General features: G+C 37.2%; 1 protein-coding gene across 1 annotated transcript in view; it reads left to right on the top strand.

Annotated features, from left to right (window-relative positions):
• The window catches only part of SLC22A16 (solute carrier family 22 member 16), a 52,079-nt gene that overhangs the window by 11,960 nt on the left and 26,946 nt on the right, over nt 1–13,173 (top strand). The window contains exon 2 of the mRNA XM_005551580.4: nt 7,768–8,247. Within this exon, the coding sequence (XP_005551637.2) occupies nt 7,768–8,247 (480 nt within the window). The remainder of the gene's footprint in view (nt 1–7,767; nt 8,248–13,173) is intronic.

Here is a 13,173-nt window from a genome sequence, read left to right as displayed (position 1 = left end):
GCCACCTGCCTCAGCCTCCCAAAGTGTTGGGATTACAGGCATGAGCCACCGCGCCTGGCCCGATTCTTCTAATCCATGAGCATGGGATGTTTTTCCATTTTTTGTGTCACTTCTGATTTCTTTCATTAGTGTTTTGTAGTTCTCCTTTTAGAGGTCTTTTACTTCTTTGGTTAAGTGTATTCCTAGGTATTTTGTGTGTTTGTGTGGCTATAATAAATGGGATTGACTTTTTGATTTAGTTTGCAGCTTGAGTGTTGTGTAGAAATGCAACTGATTTTTGTACATTAATTTTGTTTGTTGAAACTTTACTGAAGTTGTTTATCAAGTCTAGGAGTCTTTTGGAGGAATCTTTGGGATTTTTCTAGGTATAAGATCATGTTGTCAGGGAACAGAGATAATTTCACTTTTTTTTTTTTTCAATTTGGATACCTTTTGTTTCTTTCTCTTACCTAATTGCTATGTTTAGGATTTCTAGTGCTATGCTATTTAGGGGCTGTGAGAGCGAAATCCTTCTCTTGTTCTAGTTCTTAAGAGGAATGCATTTTACTTTTCCCCATTCAGTATGATGTTGGCTCTGGGTTTGTTATATACAGCTCTTATTATTTGGAGGTATGTTCCTTTGATGCCTAGTTTGTTGAGTTTTTTTTTTTTTTTTCATTATGAAGTGATGTTGGATTTTATCAAATGCTGTTTCTGCATTTATTGAGATGACCTTATGTCTCTTGTTTTTAATTTTGTTTATGTGGTGAATCACATTTATTGACTTGCATATGTTGAACCATCTTGGCATCCCTAAAATAAAACCCACCTGATTGTGATGGATTATCTTTTTGATGTGCTGTTGGATTCAGTTTGTTAGTATTTTGTTGAGGATTTTTGTATCTATGTTCATCAGAGATATTGGCCTGTAGTTTTCTTCTTTTTGTTGTGTTCTTATCAGATTTTGGTATCATTATGATACTGGTTTCATAGAATGATTTATGGAGGAATTCCTCTTCCTTAATTTTCTGGAGTGGTTTCAATAATATTGGTTTCAGCTCTTCTTTGTACATCTGATAAAATTCAGCTGTGAATCCATCTGGTCCTGGGCTCTTTTCTTGTTGTAGTTGTTATATATTTTTTGTTACTGATTCAGTTTCATTACTCGTTATTGGTCTGTTCAGAATTTCTATTTCTCTTGAGGGGTTGTATGCTTCCAGGAATTTATTCATGTACTCTGGGTTTTCTAGTGTGTGCACTTAGAGATGTTCATAGTAGTCTCTGATGATCCTTTGTGTTTCTGTGTTATCAGTTGTAATGTTACTTTGATCATTTCCGATTGTGCTTATCTGAATCTTCTCTTTTTCTTTGTTAATCTAGCTAGCCATCTAACAGTTTTGTTTATCTTTTCAGAGAACCAACTTTGTGTTTTGTTGATCCTTTGTATGATTTTTTTGGTTTCAATTTAACTGAGATCAAATCTGCTCTGATCTTTGTTATTCTTTTCTTCTGCTAGTTTCATGTTTGGTTTGTTCTTGATTTTCTAGTTCCTTGAGGTGTGGCATTAGCTTGTTAATTTGAGATCTGTCTTTTTGATTTAAGCAATTAATGCTATAAGCTTTCCTCTTAGCACTGCTTTTGCTGTATCCCAGAGGTTTTGGTATGTTGTGTCTGTTTTCATTCATTTCAAAACATTTTTTTAATTTCTGCCTTTATTTTATGGTTAACCCAAAAGTCATTCAAGAGTGAGTTGTTTAATTTCCATGTACTTCTGTGGTTTTGAGGGTTCCTCTTGGTATTGATTTCTAATTTTATTCCACTGTGGTCCAGGAAGATCCTGATGTGATTTTGACCTTTTCTTTTCTTTTTTTTTTTTGCATTTATTGAGACTTGCTTTGTGGGCAAGCATATGGTGAATTTTAGAGAATGTTTTATGCACAGATGAGAAAAATATATATTCTGTGGTTGTTGGATGGAATGTTCTGTAGGCGTCTCTTAGTCCATTTGGTCAAGTTTGCATAATCAAAGCAACAGATCAAGCTCAATGATCTGTCATCATTGACAGCTTATTCGTGTCAATATGGTATTGAAGTTCCTTTTATATGACTCTTTTATATGACTGTCTATCTCTTTTTGTAAGTCTAGTAGTATTTGTTTTATAAATCTGGGTGCTCTGATACTGGGTGCATATATATTTAGGATAGTTAAATCTTTTTGTTGAATTAGACCCTGTATCATTAGATAATGCTATTCTTTGTCTTTTTAACTGTTGTTACTTTAGAGACTGTTTTATCTCATATAAAAAGAGCAACTCCTGCTCCTTCTTGTTTTCTATTTGCATGACACATCTTTTTACACCCCTTTACTTTAGGCTATGGGTATCTTTACATATTAGGTGGTCTCTTGTAGGTAGCAGATTGTTGGGTCTTTTTTTAAAAAAAATCCATTTTGCTGAACTATATCCTCTAAGTGGAACATTGAGGCTGTTTACATTTAAGGTTAATAATAATATGTGAGGTTTTGTTCCCATCAGAGTTTTGTTAGCTAGTTGCTCTGTAGTCTCAATTGTGTAATTGCTTTATGGGATCTGTGAACTTTGTACTTATATGTGATTTTATGGTGGCAAGTATTGTCCTTTCATTTCCATGGTTATAACTTCTTTAAGCATTTCTTATAGAACTGGTCAAGTGGTGATTAATTCCCTTAGAGTTTGCTTGTCTGGGAAATACTTTATTTCTCCTTGCTTTATGAGGCTTATTTGGCAGGATAAAACATTTTTGGCAGGCTTTTTTTTTTTTTTTCTTTAAGAAAGCTAAAAATAGGCCCCCTAGGCCCCCAATCTGTTCTGGCTTGTAAGATTTCCACTGAGAAGTGTCATTAGTCTGATAGGATTTCTTTTATGGGTGATCTGATGCTTCCCTCCAGATGCCTTCAAGATTTTTTTCTTTAGCATTAAACTTGGATAGTATGATGACTCTATGCCTTGGTGACATTCATCTTTTATAGCATCTCCCAGATATTCTCTGAATTTCTTGCATCTGAATGTCTACTTCTATAGCAAGATCAAGGAAATTTTCCTGAATTATTCTCTTAAATATAATTGCTTACTTTTTCTTCTTCTCTCTCAGGATTACATATAAATTATACATTTGGTCCCTTTACATAATTGCATATTTCTCAAAGACTTTGTTCATTAAAAGAATTCTTTTTTCTGTATTTTTGTTTTACTTGTTTAAACAGAAAGAGTGGTCTTCAAGCTCTGAAATTATCTTTTCTGCTTGGTCTAGTCTTTTACTATAGTTAAAGTTTAATATATCTATCTTATCTTTCATATCCTAAGTTTTTGGGGGTTGATTTTCAACTTTCTTTTGCATCTCAGTGAGCTTTCTTACAATCCATATTTTGAATCCTTTATCTGTCATTTCAGAATTTTCATTTTAGTCAAGATCCATTGCTAGAGAGCTAGTGTGATCCTTTGGAGGTGTCAAAACACTTGGTCTTTTTGGATAGCCAGAGTTTTTATGCTGATTCTTTCTCATCTGAAGGAGCTTGGTATAGTTTGGTTCTGTGTTCCACCTAAATCTCATCTTTTAACTCCCATAATTCCCATGTGTTGTGGGAGGCACATGGTGGGAGATGACTGAATCATGGGGGCAGGTATTTCCCATGCTGTTCTTATGATAGTAAATGTGTCTCACAAGATCTGATAGTTTTAAAAATGGGAGTTTCTTTGCACAAACTCTCTCTTTGCCTGCTGTCATCCACATAAGATGTGACTTGCTCCTCCTTGCCTTCTGCCGTGATTGTGAGACCTCCCCAGCCTTGTGGAACTGTAAGTTGAATAAACCTCTTTCTTTTGTAAATTGCCCAGTCTTGGTATGTCTCTATCAACAGTGTGAAAATGGACAAATATTGAGCTGTTGCTTCCTATTTTTTAATTTGCCAACATTTGAATGAGACTTTTAAAGTTTGTATTCTTTTTTCCCTTGAGGGTGTGGCTGTAGTATATATTGTGTATGATTGTTTGGCTTTGTTTCTGGGGGCTTTCAGGGGACCAAGGGTCTCTATGGGTTCCTTGGTTATGGATATCATTTGTGTGGTTGCTTTCCCAGATACTGCTTGTTGTAGTGATGTGTAGGGTGTATGAGCTGACACAGTATCTTCTGTAGGGCTAGGAGTGTGGAGGTCTCAAGAAGCTTATCTCATATACTAGCACTGCACTCTTCTGACAGCAGGTTTTTTGTTTGATGATGCAGTTCAGTCTCTAGGCCAGTAAGTGTCGCTTAAGGGTAAGAAGAGCTAGCTCACCCTCAGGTCATCTGATGGTGAGTGGAAACCCCTGCCTTGATGGGTGTGCTGAGGTCTTAGGGGTAGGGGCCAGCAGGGGGCTGCACCAGTTCCTCATCCTGGGCAGGCAGGAACATGATTCACTACCTATCATGTCCCTTTCACAGCACTTGTAACCCTCAGTTCATATAAACACTGTCCTTTGGCTCCTGGCCACTCCTGAGGTCTGTGAGAATGTTTCTATTGTGGCTACCACCAAAATGGCCTTGGGTCAGAGCCTCTTTTCCCAGTCCAGAACAGTCAGCTCTGTGACTTGTCTGTCCTCTATTGCAGGGACATTGCTACTTTGTGTAGGGAGCGGGAGATGGGCCCTGTTTTTTCTGAAAGACGAGGCAGTACCACCTCACTTTCAGTGGGGATGCAGCCACTGTGAAAAGTGCTAGAAAGCCTTTCTTCAATTGCATGAGTGCCAGCTCCCAGCAGGGAAAGTTTCTGCTGCATCTACAACAGTGAATGGGTGGAGTAGGAAATAGTCCCCTCTCCATGTCCCTTCCAAGCTACTACTACTGCCCCTTTCAGAAATTGGTGCTGTCCCTGCATTTCCTTTGTCCCAAGGAGCACTTTGGTGGGCTGTGCTCCCTGCTCCCCTAGAAGCAACCTGCACTGAGGGCTAGATTACTGGGGTTCCTGCAGCTCCCCGGGTCCTGCCAGTCCCCCATGGTTGCCAAAGTCAGAGTGATTGTGGGGTATGTTTCTGGGGTATCTGGTGATACAACATCACAAAGGCTGAGGTTGCTTGGGCAGGGCGGTGGCTCAGAACAGGTGCACAACCAGTATGGTGCCCACCATCTCAGTTCAGGCCTGAGGGGAGTGCCAGCACACCTGCCTGATTTGGTCACCTGGTATTCTCTTCTCAGGAAGTTCCCAATTCACCACTGACAGCATTGCCCAGGGTCACGAAGGCAGACGGGGCTCTCCCACAATTTGGTATTCAGCAGTTTGTTATGGGGGTGAGGTGAGAAGGGATGCACACCTATCTACCCTTTCTGTAAGACTCCAGGCTCCTCAGGGGTCAGTCTGTGCCAGATTCTTTCTGTTTTCCTTTTCTCTGCCCCAGCTTCTAACTTTGGGCTCCCTGGAAGATCCTGGCTCTCTTTCCTCCTCTCCTTCTCCATTTTAATTTCTAATACATAAATGGAGATAAATATGATCCACATAAAGAAAGGCCTTTTGGAATCTTCAAAATTTGTAAAAATATAGAGGCTCCTGAGACCAAAAAGTGTGGGAACTGCTGAGCTGAGGGATAGTCAGAAGCATCTTCCAGCGAGAGGGAGCATCAGGATGCAGTGGGGTGGGCAGGTCTGCAAAGGAAGAAGGGTGATGGAGATTGCATGTGTCAGTGGTGCAATTTGACCTCAGTTTGATCTGACAGGACCTATCTCCTACCTTCTATTTTAATGGTTTTATGGGAATGTTGGTGATTGCCTGAACTGATTCCGTTTTCAATCTAAATAATTAAGTTACCTGTTCAAAGGTCTGCTATGCTTCTTAATTTCAGGGGTTGGAATTTTGTGGGGTAATCCAAATTTTATCTGTTCTATCCTGTTGTTCTGTGGGCATAATTGTCCTTATGAGGCAATTTTTTATTTCAGAAAATATGTCGCTGTTGGTTTGAGTCTATAAATTTGGAGACTGTATTTTTTAAAATTTTAAATAAACTTTTTATTTTTTGATCATTTTAGATTTATGGAAAAGTTACACAGATAGTACAGCATCCCCATATGACCCTCACCCAGTTTCCCCTATTGTTAACATCTTACATTACCATAACATATTTGTCAAAACTAAGAAACTAATATTAATACATTACTATTAACTAACTATATACTTCATTTGAATTTCACCAGTTTTTCCAAGTGTCCTCTTCCTGTTCCAGGATCCGGTCCCAGAGCACCACACTACATTTAATTGTCTATAGCAGTTTCTCAATCTTTCTTTATTTTTTATGACCTTGACAGTCTTTAGGTGTATTGGCCAGGTAACCTATAGATGACTCCCAATCTGGGGTCTTTTTTAAATTATTAAACTAGGGTTATGGTTTTTGGAAAGAAAACAACAGAGATGAAGTGCCCTTCTCATCAGATCATAGCAGGGATACAGCATATCCACATGACGTCACTGGGGATGTTAACCTTCATCACTTGGTGACATTAGTGTTTGCCAAGTTTCTAGGTTTCCCCACTATAAAGTTACTATTTTTCCTCTTTTCCTGCTTTGTTTTTTAGAAACAAGTCACTAAGCCTAGCCCACGCTCTAGGAGCAAATTGCGGGAATTAAACTCTACTTCCAGGAAAGAAGGAATGTCTATAGATAGTAATTGAATTCTAATGTAAGAAAGATTGGTCTCCTCTCTCCCTTTTATTTTTTCATTCATTTATTTATATGAGTATGGTGTATTGTATTTGTCAAGCTTCTCCAGAGAAAGAGAACCAATAGGATACACAGACACATACACACACACACAAACACCACACATACGTACATATATATGAGATTTATTATAGGAATTGGCTCACATGGTTATAAAGGCTAAGAAGTCTCATGACTTGCTGTCTGCAAGCTGAAGAACTAGGAAACCTAGTGGTGTAATTCAGTCCCAGACTGAAGGCCTGGTGTAAGCCTTGGTCTAATTCCAAAAGTCCAAGAACCAGGAGCTCTGATGTTTGAGAGCTGGAGAATATGGATGTCCCAGCTCAAGCAGAGAACAAATTTGCTCTTCCTTCACCTTTTTGTTCTATTGAAGCCCTCAAGCGATTGGAGGATGCCCACCTCAACTGGTGAGGGTGATATTCTCTACTCAGTCTACTAGTCTGCTAATCTCTTCCAGAGATACTCTCGCAGACACACCCAGAAATAATGTTTTGCCAGCTATCTGGGCTTCCCTTAACCCAGTCAAGTTAACACATAAAATTAACCACACAGTATGGATTCATATATATTTATTTTATGCTTTGGGATATATTATGCCATTTATGTTGTTGCTCAAATTGTTTCAGCTTGCAACTGACCATTGGGAACTTTTTCAGATTGCTACCTGGGCCCCTTTCATATGCCCTTATCCTTTTGTTTTTTGAGTATTTCCTTACTTTCTGGTATTATAAGATATTCTGGGCTTATTTTGTATTTTTCTTGTCCTGGCTTTAGAATCAGCCACTTTTTCTGGCTTCTCTCACTGGAGAATGGTATTTAGAAACTAAGATCTGGGCAATGGGTGTGCTTGTTGCTATTGGGATGTCATTGCTTCTAGGCCTTCTCAGTAGATGGAGCTAGGTAATATATGTATATATTCTAACTCACAGATATAAATATATCTATAATTATTTCTATATTTATCCATTTACATATATGTTAAGATAAACATGGTGGAGACCCTTCGAATTTGCTTATGTTCCTTTTCAGCCTATAGACCAGATATAATAATTAGCTTTTCTTCTCTTGCAGATTCCAGAGAGTCCTCTATTTCATATGTGCCTTCCAGAACATCTCTTGTGGTATTCACTACTTGGCTTCCGTGTTCATGGGAGTCACCCCTCGTCATGTCTGCAGGCCCCCAGGCAATGTGAGTTTGGTTGTTTTCCACAATCACTCTAATTGGAGTTTGGAGGACACCGGGGCCCTGTTGTCTTCAGGCCAGAAAGATTATGTTATGGTGCAGTTGCAGAATGGTGAGATCTGGGAGCTCTCGAGGTGTAGCAGAAACAAGAGGGAGAACACATCAAGTTTGGACTATGAATACACTGGCAGTAAGAAAGAGTTTCCTTGTGTGGATGGCTACATATATGACCAGAACACGTGGAAAAGCACTGCGGTGACCCAGTGGAACCTGGTCTGTGACCGAAAATGGCTCGCAATGCTGATCCAGCCCCTATTTATGTTTGGAGTCCTACTGGGATCGGTGACTTTTGGCTACTTTTCTGACAGGTAAAATCAAATATTTAGGATTGTTGCATTAGTGTAGGGTTTATTTTCCTATCTGATTTTCTTGGGAGACAAGGAATTATGTTTAAAACTTGTCATTTTTATACTTCCTGTCTAAATTCCTACCTCTATGCTGATCCATTATTTAGGGATGTATAATGATAAGGATAGGCTCTGAAGACAGTATACCTGGATCCAAATCCTGGTTCTACCACTTATTAACTGTGAACCCTAGGCAAATTGCCTAACTTACCTGCATTTCAGAATCTTTGTCTATTAGCTGGTGATAAAAAATATTATCACTTACTTCAAAGGATTATTGCAAAGTTAATACAGAACAAAAGTACCCTGGGCATATAACCACTCAATAGATACTTTGAATATTTTCTTCTCTTTCAATAGACTTACTTTTTAATAGGAGTAGCCTGATTCTAAGCAGTATATCTGTAAAATTATGGGCTTGATATAACAGCCTCTTTTAGTCTTTTTGTGCTGCTGTAACAAAATACCACAGACTGGGTAATTTACAAACAATAGAAATAGAACTATTTCTCATAGTTCTGGCAGTTGGGAAGCCCAAGATAAGGTGCCAGCAGCATTGCTGTTGGGGAAGGCTGTTGTTTGCTTTCAAGATGATGCCTTATTGCTGCATCCTCTGGAGGGGATGAATGCAGTGTCCTCACATGGAAGAAGGGGTGGAAGGGCAAGAGAGTGCTCGCTTCAACCTTGAGCTCTTTAGTAAAGGTGCTAAGGGCCCTGCTGTCGTGACTTTATCACCTCCCAAGGCCACCCCTCTTAATACTCTTGTGCTGGAGATTAAGTTTCAGCATGAATTTTGGAGGGAATACTATCATTCAAAGCATAACCTGGCCATATATTTTTAAAATTTACATTCAAATGAATATGTAATTCTTAAAATAAACAAAGTTTTTATCGCTGTATGAACATGGACTACACCAAAGCACAGAGATGAACTTATTGGGTCTCCATAGTTGTGGATTTTACAAGCATGTGGTGGGCATTGAGTAGCTAAAGACAACAGCTTAGATCGGAAATCCCTGCTCTTGAGATATACCAGTCTAATGGGGCTGATAAACATGTCAAAAGAAAAATCATAGGGCTTTGTCATGGGCAGGACCATACCGCTCATAGTATGTTCAAAGGTACTAGGTATTAGTGTTTTCATTCAGCAAGCTGTTACACAAATTATCACTTGGGCCTTTTCTGTAGAAATGTGTTCACTGCTTGACTCTTGAAACTCAAAATATTTGCAACTACATGTATGAAATGTACTAAAATACATTTGCTGTATGACAAAAATGGAATATAAATAATGCTTATAACAAGGTCAGAGTACAAAATACATTAACTGAAAATAAATTTAGTTCCTTTGTCTGAACTTGGTATAGTTATATAGACATATATTGAACACTTACAATCACTTTGATAGATGCAGAGATGTATATATGTATAATAATATATAAATAAAAATATATTAGTGAAATTATACATATATTTCACGGAAATATATGTAATATATAAATAAATATATATTACACTGAAATATATGTAATATATATAGTTCACTGAAATATATGTAATATATAAGTAAATATATATTATTATTATTAAATATATATTATTATATATAAATATATTACATATATTTCAGTGAAATATATATAAAATATTTATATATATAATTATATATAAAATTTATATATAAAATATATATTTCACTGAAATATATGTATATAATATATATATATGAAAGCAAGTTTATTAAGAAAGTAAAGGAATAAAGAAGGGCCACTCCATAGGCAGAGCAGCCACGACGTATATTTTTAAAAGTCCTTGAGAATTTGCAAACCGTTAACTGGTATTCATTTGGATGTGTAGCTTGAATTCAAATGACTTGGGAGCTCCAGAAAAACCGTAAGCTAAAAAATCGGGTTGACATGGTCCATGACTCCCCGTGTCTGTATTCTCTCAGCGGAACTCGTTGAAAGAGACAGCCTCCTTGCACTTCTTGTAGTCTTCTACACTTCTGGCTGGATGTGCCAAGATGGCAAGTCCCTGACCACTTTTTTCTCTGGGTCATTTCTCAGAGCTGTCTTTGCAGCCAGTACCTTAAAAGATGAGTGCTATGGTTTAGATATGATTTGTCTGTTCCCACCAAAGCTCATGTTGAAATGTGATCCCCAGTGTGGCGGTGTTGGGAGGTGAGGCCTAGTGGGAGGTGTTTGGGCTATGGGGCGAATCCCTCATGAATGCATTGGTGCTGTTCTCATGGCAGTGAGTGAATGAGTTCTGGCTGTCACAAGGCTGGATTAATTCTCACAGGAATTGATTAGTTCCTGCAAGAGTGGATTGTTTTAAAGTGAGGACGCCCCTCAGGTTTCTCCCTGTTTACATGTGTCTGCTTTACCTTTGACCTTCTCTGCCGTGTTGTGATGTAGCATGAAAGCCCTTGCAGGAAGCCAGTACCCTTGATCTTCCCAGCCTGCAGAACTATGAGCTAAATAAACCTCTTTTCTTTATAAATTATCCAATATCAGGTGTTCTTTTATAGCAACATAAAATTAACTGATATGATGAGATAATGTCCCCTCTCTGCCCCAAAGAGTAGGCTTCCTAACTGCTTGCTACAAAACCAGTGAATTCCCCACATGCAGTGTTCCCCCTCTCTAATTCAACCCACTATCTGTGAAGTGTCATCTGGTTTATTGTGGGACTTGGGGATTAGAGGAACTGAGACAAAGATGCTGCTGCCCTGCTGCTTGCTAATGAAGTAAGTAATGAAATTCTTTGTTTCTGACCCAACCATCTTGTGTTTTTGCCAGCAGCCCTTAAACAGTACAGATTAATGTATTAACTTAGAGTAAAATAAAATTTAATACTCTTTGTTTACCCTCATCTTGGGCTTGAGAGGATTCTCATAAATTATTTTTCAAGGTGAATAAGTAGCTCAGTGAAAACCAAAACACATGGTTAAAAGGGACCATGAGTGAGAATCAGCAGAAACAATTGGCAGCAGAAGCAGACTTCTGCACAAAAACTTCAAATGCTAGAATTATCAGGCACAAATAACTATTTTTAAAGAAATAGAAGACAAGCTTAAAAATATTGATGAAAACTGGACATTGTATTAAAACTGACATAAAATTGAAGAATACCTAGGACATGTACAGATAAAAAGTGAAATAGGTGAATAATAAATCACCTGGATAGTTTTAACAACCTGTCTCGCACAGCTACAAAAAAATCCATGAAATGGATGATAACTCAGAAACAGTTATCAATATTAAAGCTCAGAGAGACAAAGAGGTGGGAAATATGAGAGATTAAAATTCATGGAGGCTGAAAAGGGAAAAGATCTGAAATTTATTTAATATTAGAAACTAATCAATGGTGTTTACCACATTAACATATTAGAGAACAAAATTCATACGATCAACTCAATACTTATAGGAAAAGCATTTGATGAATTTCAAAATCCATTCATGATAAAAACTGAAAGTAGAAGAATGCCTTTAACCTGATAAAAGTTTTCTACAATAAGGTTTACCATGAATATCCTAATTGTGAAGTTTAAAATATTAATTAATTTCTTTTTTCTTTCTTTCTTTGTTTTTTTTTTTTTTTTTTTTTTTTTTTTTTTTTTTTTTTTTTAGACAGGGTTTTGCTATGTTGCCAAGGCTGTTCTTGAACTCCTGGGCTCAAACAATTCTCCTGCCTCAGCCCTCCCAAATAGATGGGATTACAGGCATGCACTACTGCACCCAGCTCTTAATTCTGAAATGTTAAAAACTTTTCCTTTGAAATTAGGAACAGACAAGGATGTATGAAATACGTCTTCTACTTAGCATTGTATTGGATAGTCTAGCCAGTGCTATAAGGAAAAAGAGAGAGAAAGAGGGAGAAGGAAAGGAAGCAAGGAAGGAATAATGATTGGAAAGGAGAAATAAAAAGTCATTATTTGTAGTCATTACAATTTTGTATGAAAAAGTCCTACATATGAGTTGTTAGAATTAATGAGCATTTAAAATTAATTATATTTCTATATACCAGTAACAAAAAATTTTTAAAAATGTCATTGCAGAAGCCTAAAAATATGAAATATAAATGGTTAAATATAGCAAAAAGTGAGGAAGGCCCTCTGTGGAGAAAATTATAAACTTTAAGAATCAGATCATTGAAGTAAATAGATATATCACTAGACAAACAGATTGAGGCTCCTTCAGAGGCTCCTGGAATAGACTTGTGCATTCATAAACCTAAGTATAGACACATAAGGCATTGTATATTAACAGGAAAAGGATCAATCAATAAGTGGTGCTGGGACAGATGTCTAGCCATATAGAAGGAAATACAATTGGATTCATTTTCTAACATTTTACAGTACAATAGCAGTTCCAGAAGGACTAAATGTGCATATGTGAAAAAGCAAAACTATACAACTTTAGGAAAATAGTTTAGGAGAATATTTTCAGAACGTAATGGAAGGAAGGATGATTTTTTAAAACACAAAAAGCATTGACTATGAAAGAAAAGAGGGATAAATTTGACTTCGTTACAAGAATTTTTGCCCACCAAAAGACACCATTAAAAGAGGAAAGATATGAATGTGCACACACAAGAGAGAGAAAATATTTGCTTTACATATAACTAAATTATTAGTGTCCAGAATAATCAAAGGATTGTTGCTTACATCAATGGGAAAAAGACAACCCAATAGAAAAATGGGAAAAAGATTTTAAGTCACTTCATAGAAAAGAAAATCCAAATGGCTAATGAAAAGATGAACTGTCAGTGATATATAATCACACCATTTACTTTTGACCAGTTGTCAGAAGTCAAAAGTTTTGTAATGCTAAGTGTTGGCAAGGACATGGAGTAATAGGATCTCTCATCCTGCTGGTGTGAATG

Source organism: Macaca fascicularis, chromosome 4 (genome assembly GCF_037993035.2).
Source record: "Macaca fascicularis isolate 582-1 chromosome 4, T2T-MFA8v1.1".
Lineage (NCBI taxonomy): Eukaryota > Metazoa > Chordata > Mammalia > Primates > Cercopithecidae > Macaca > Macaca fascicularis.
This window is presented reverse-complemented; position numbering and strand designations above follow the sequence as displayed.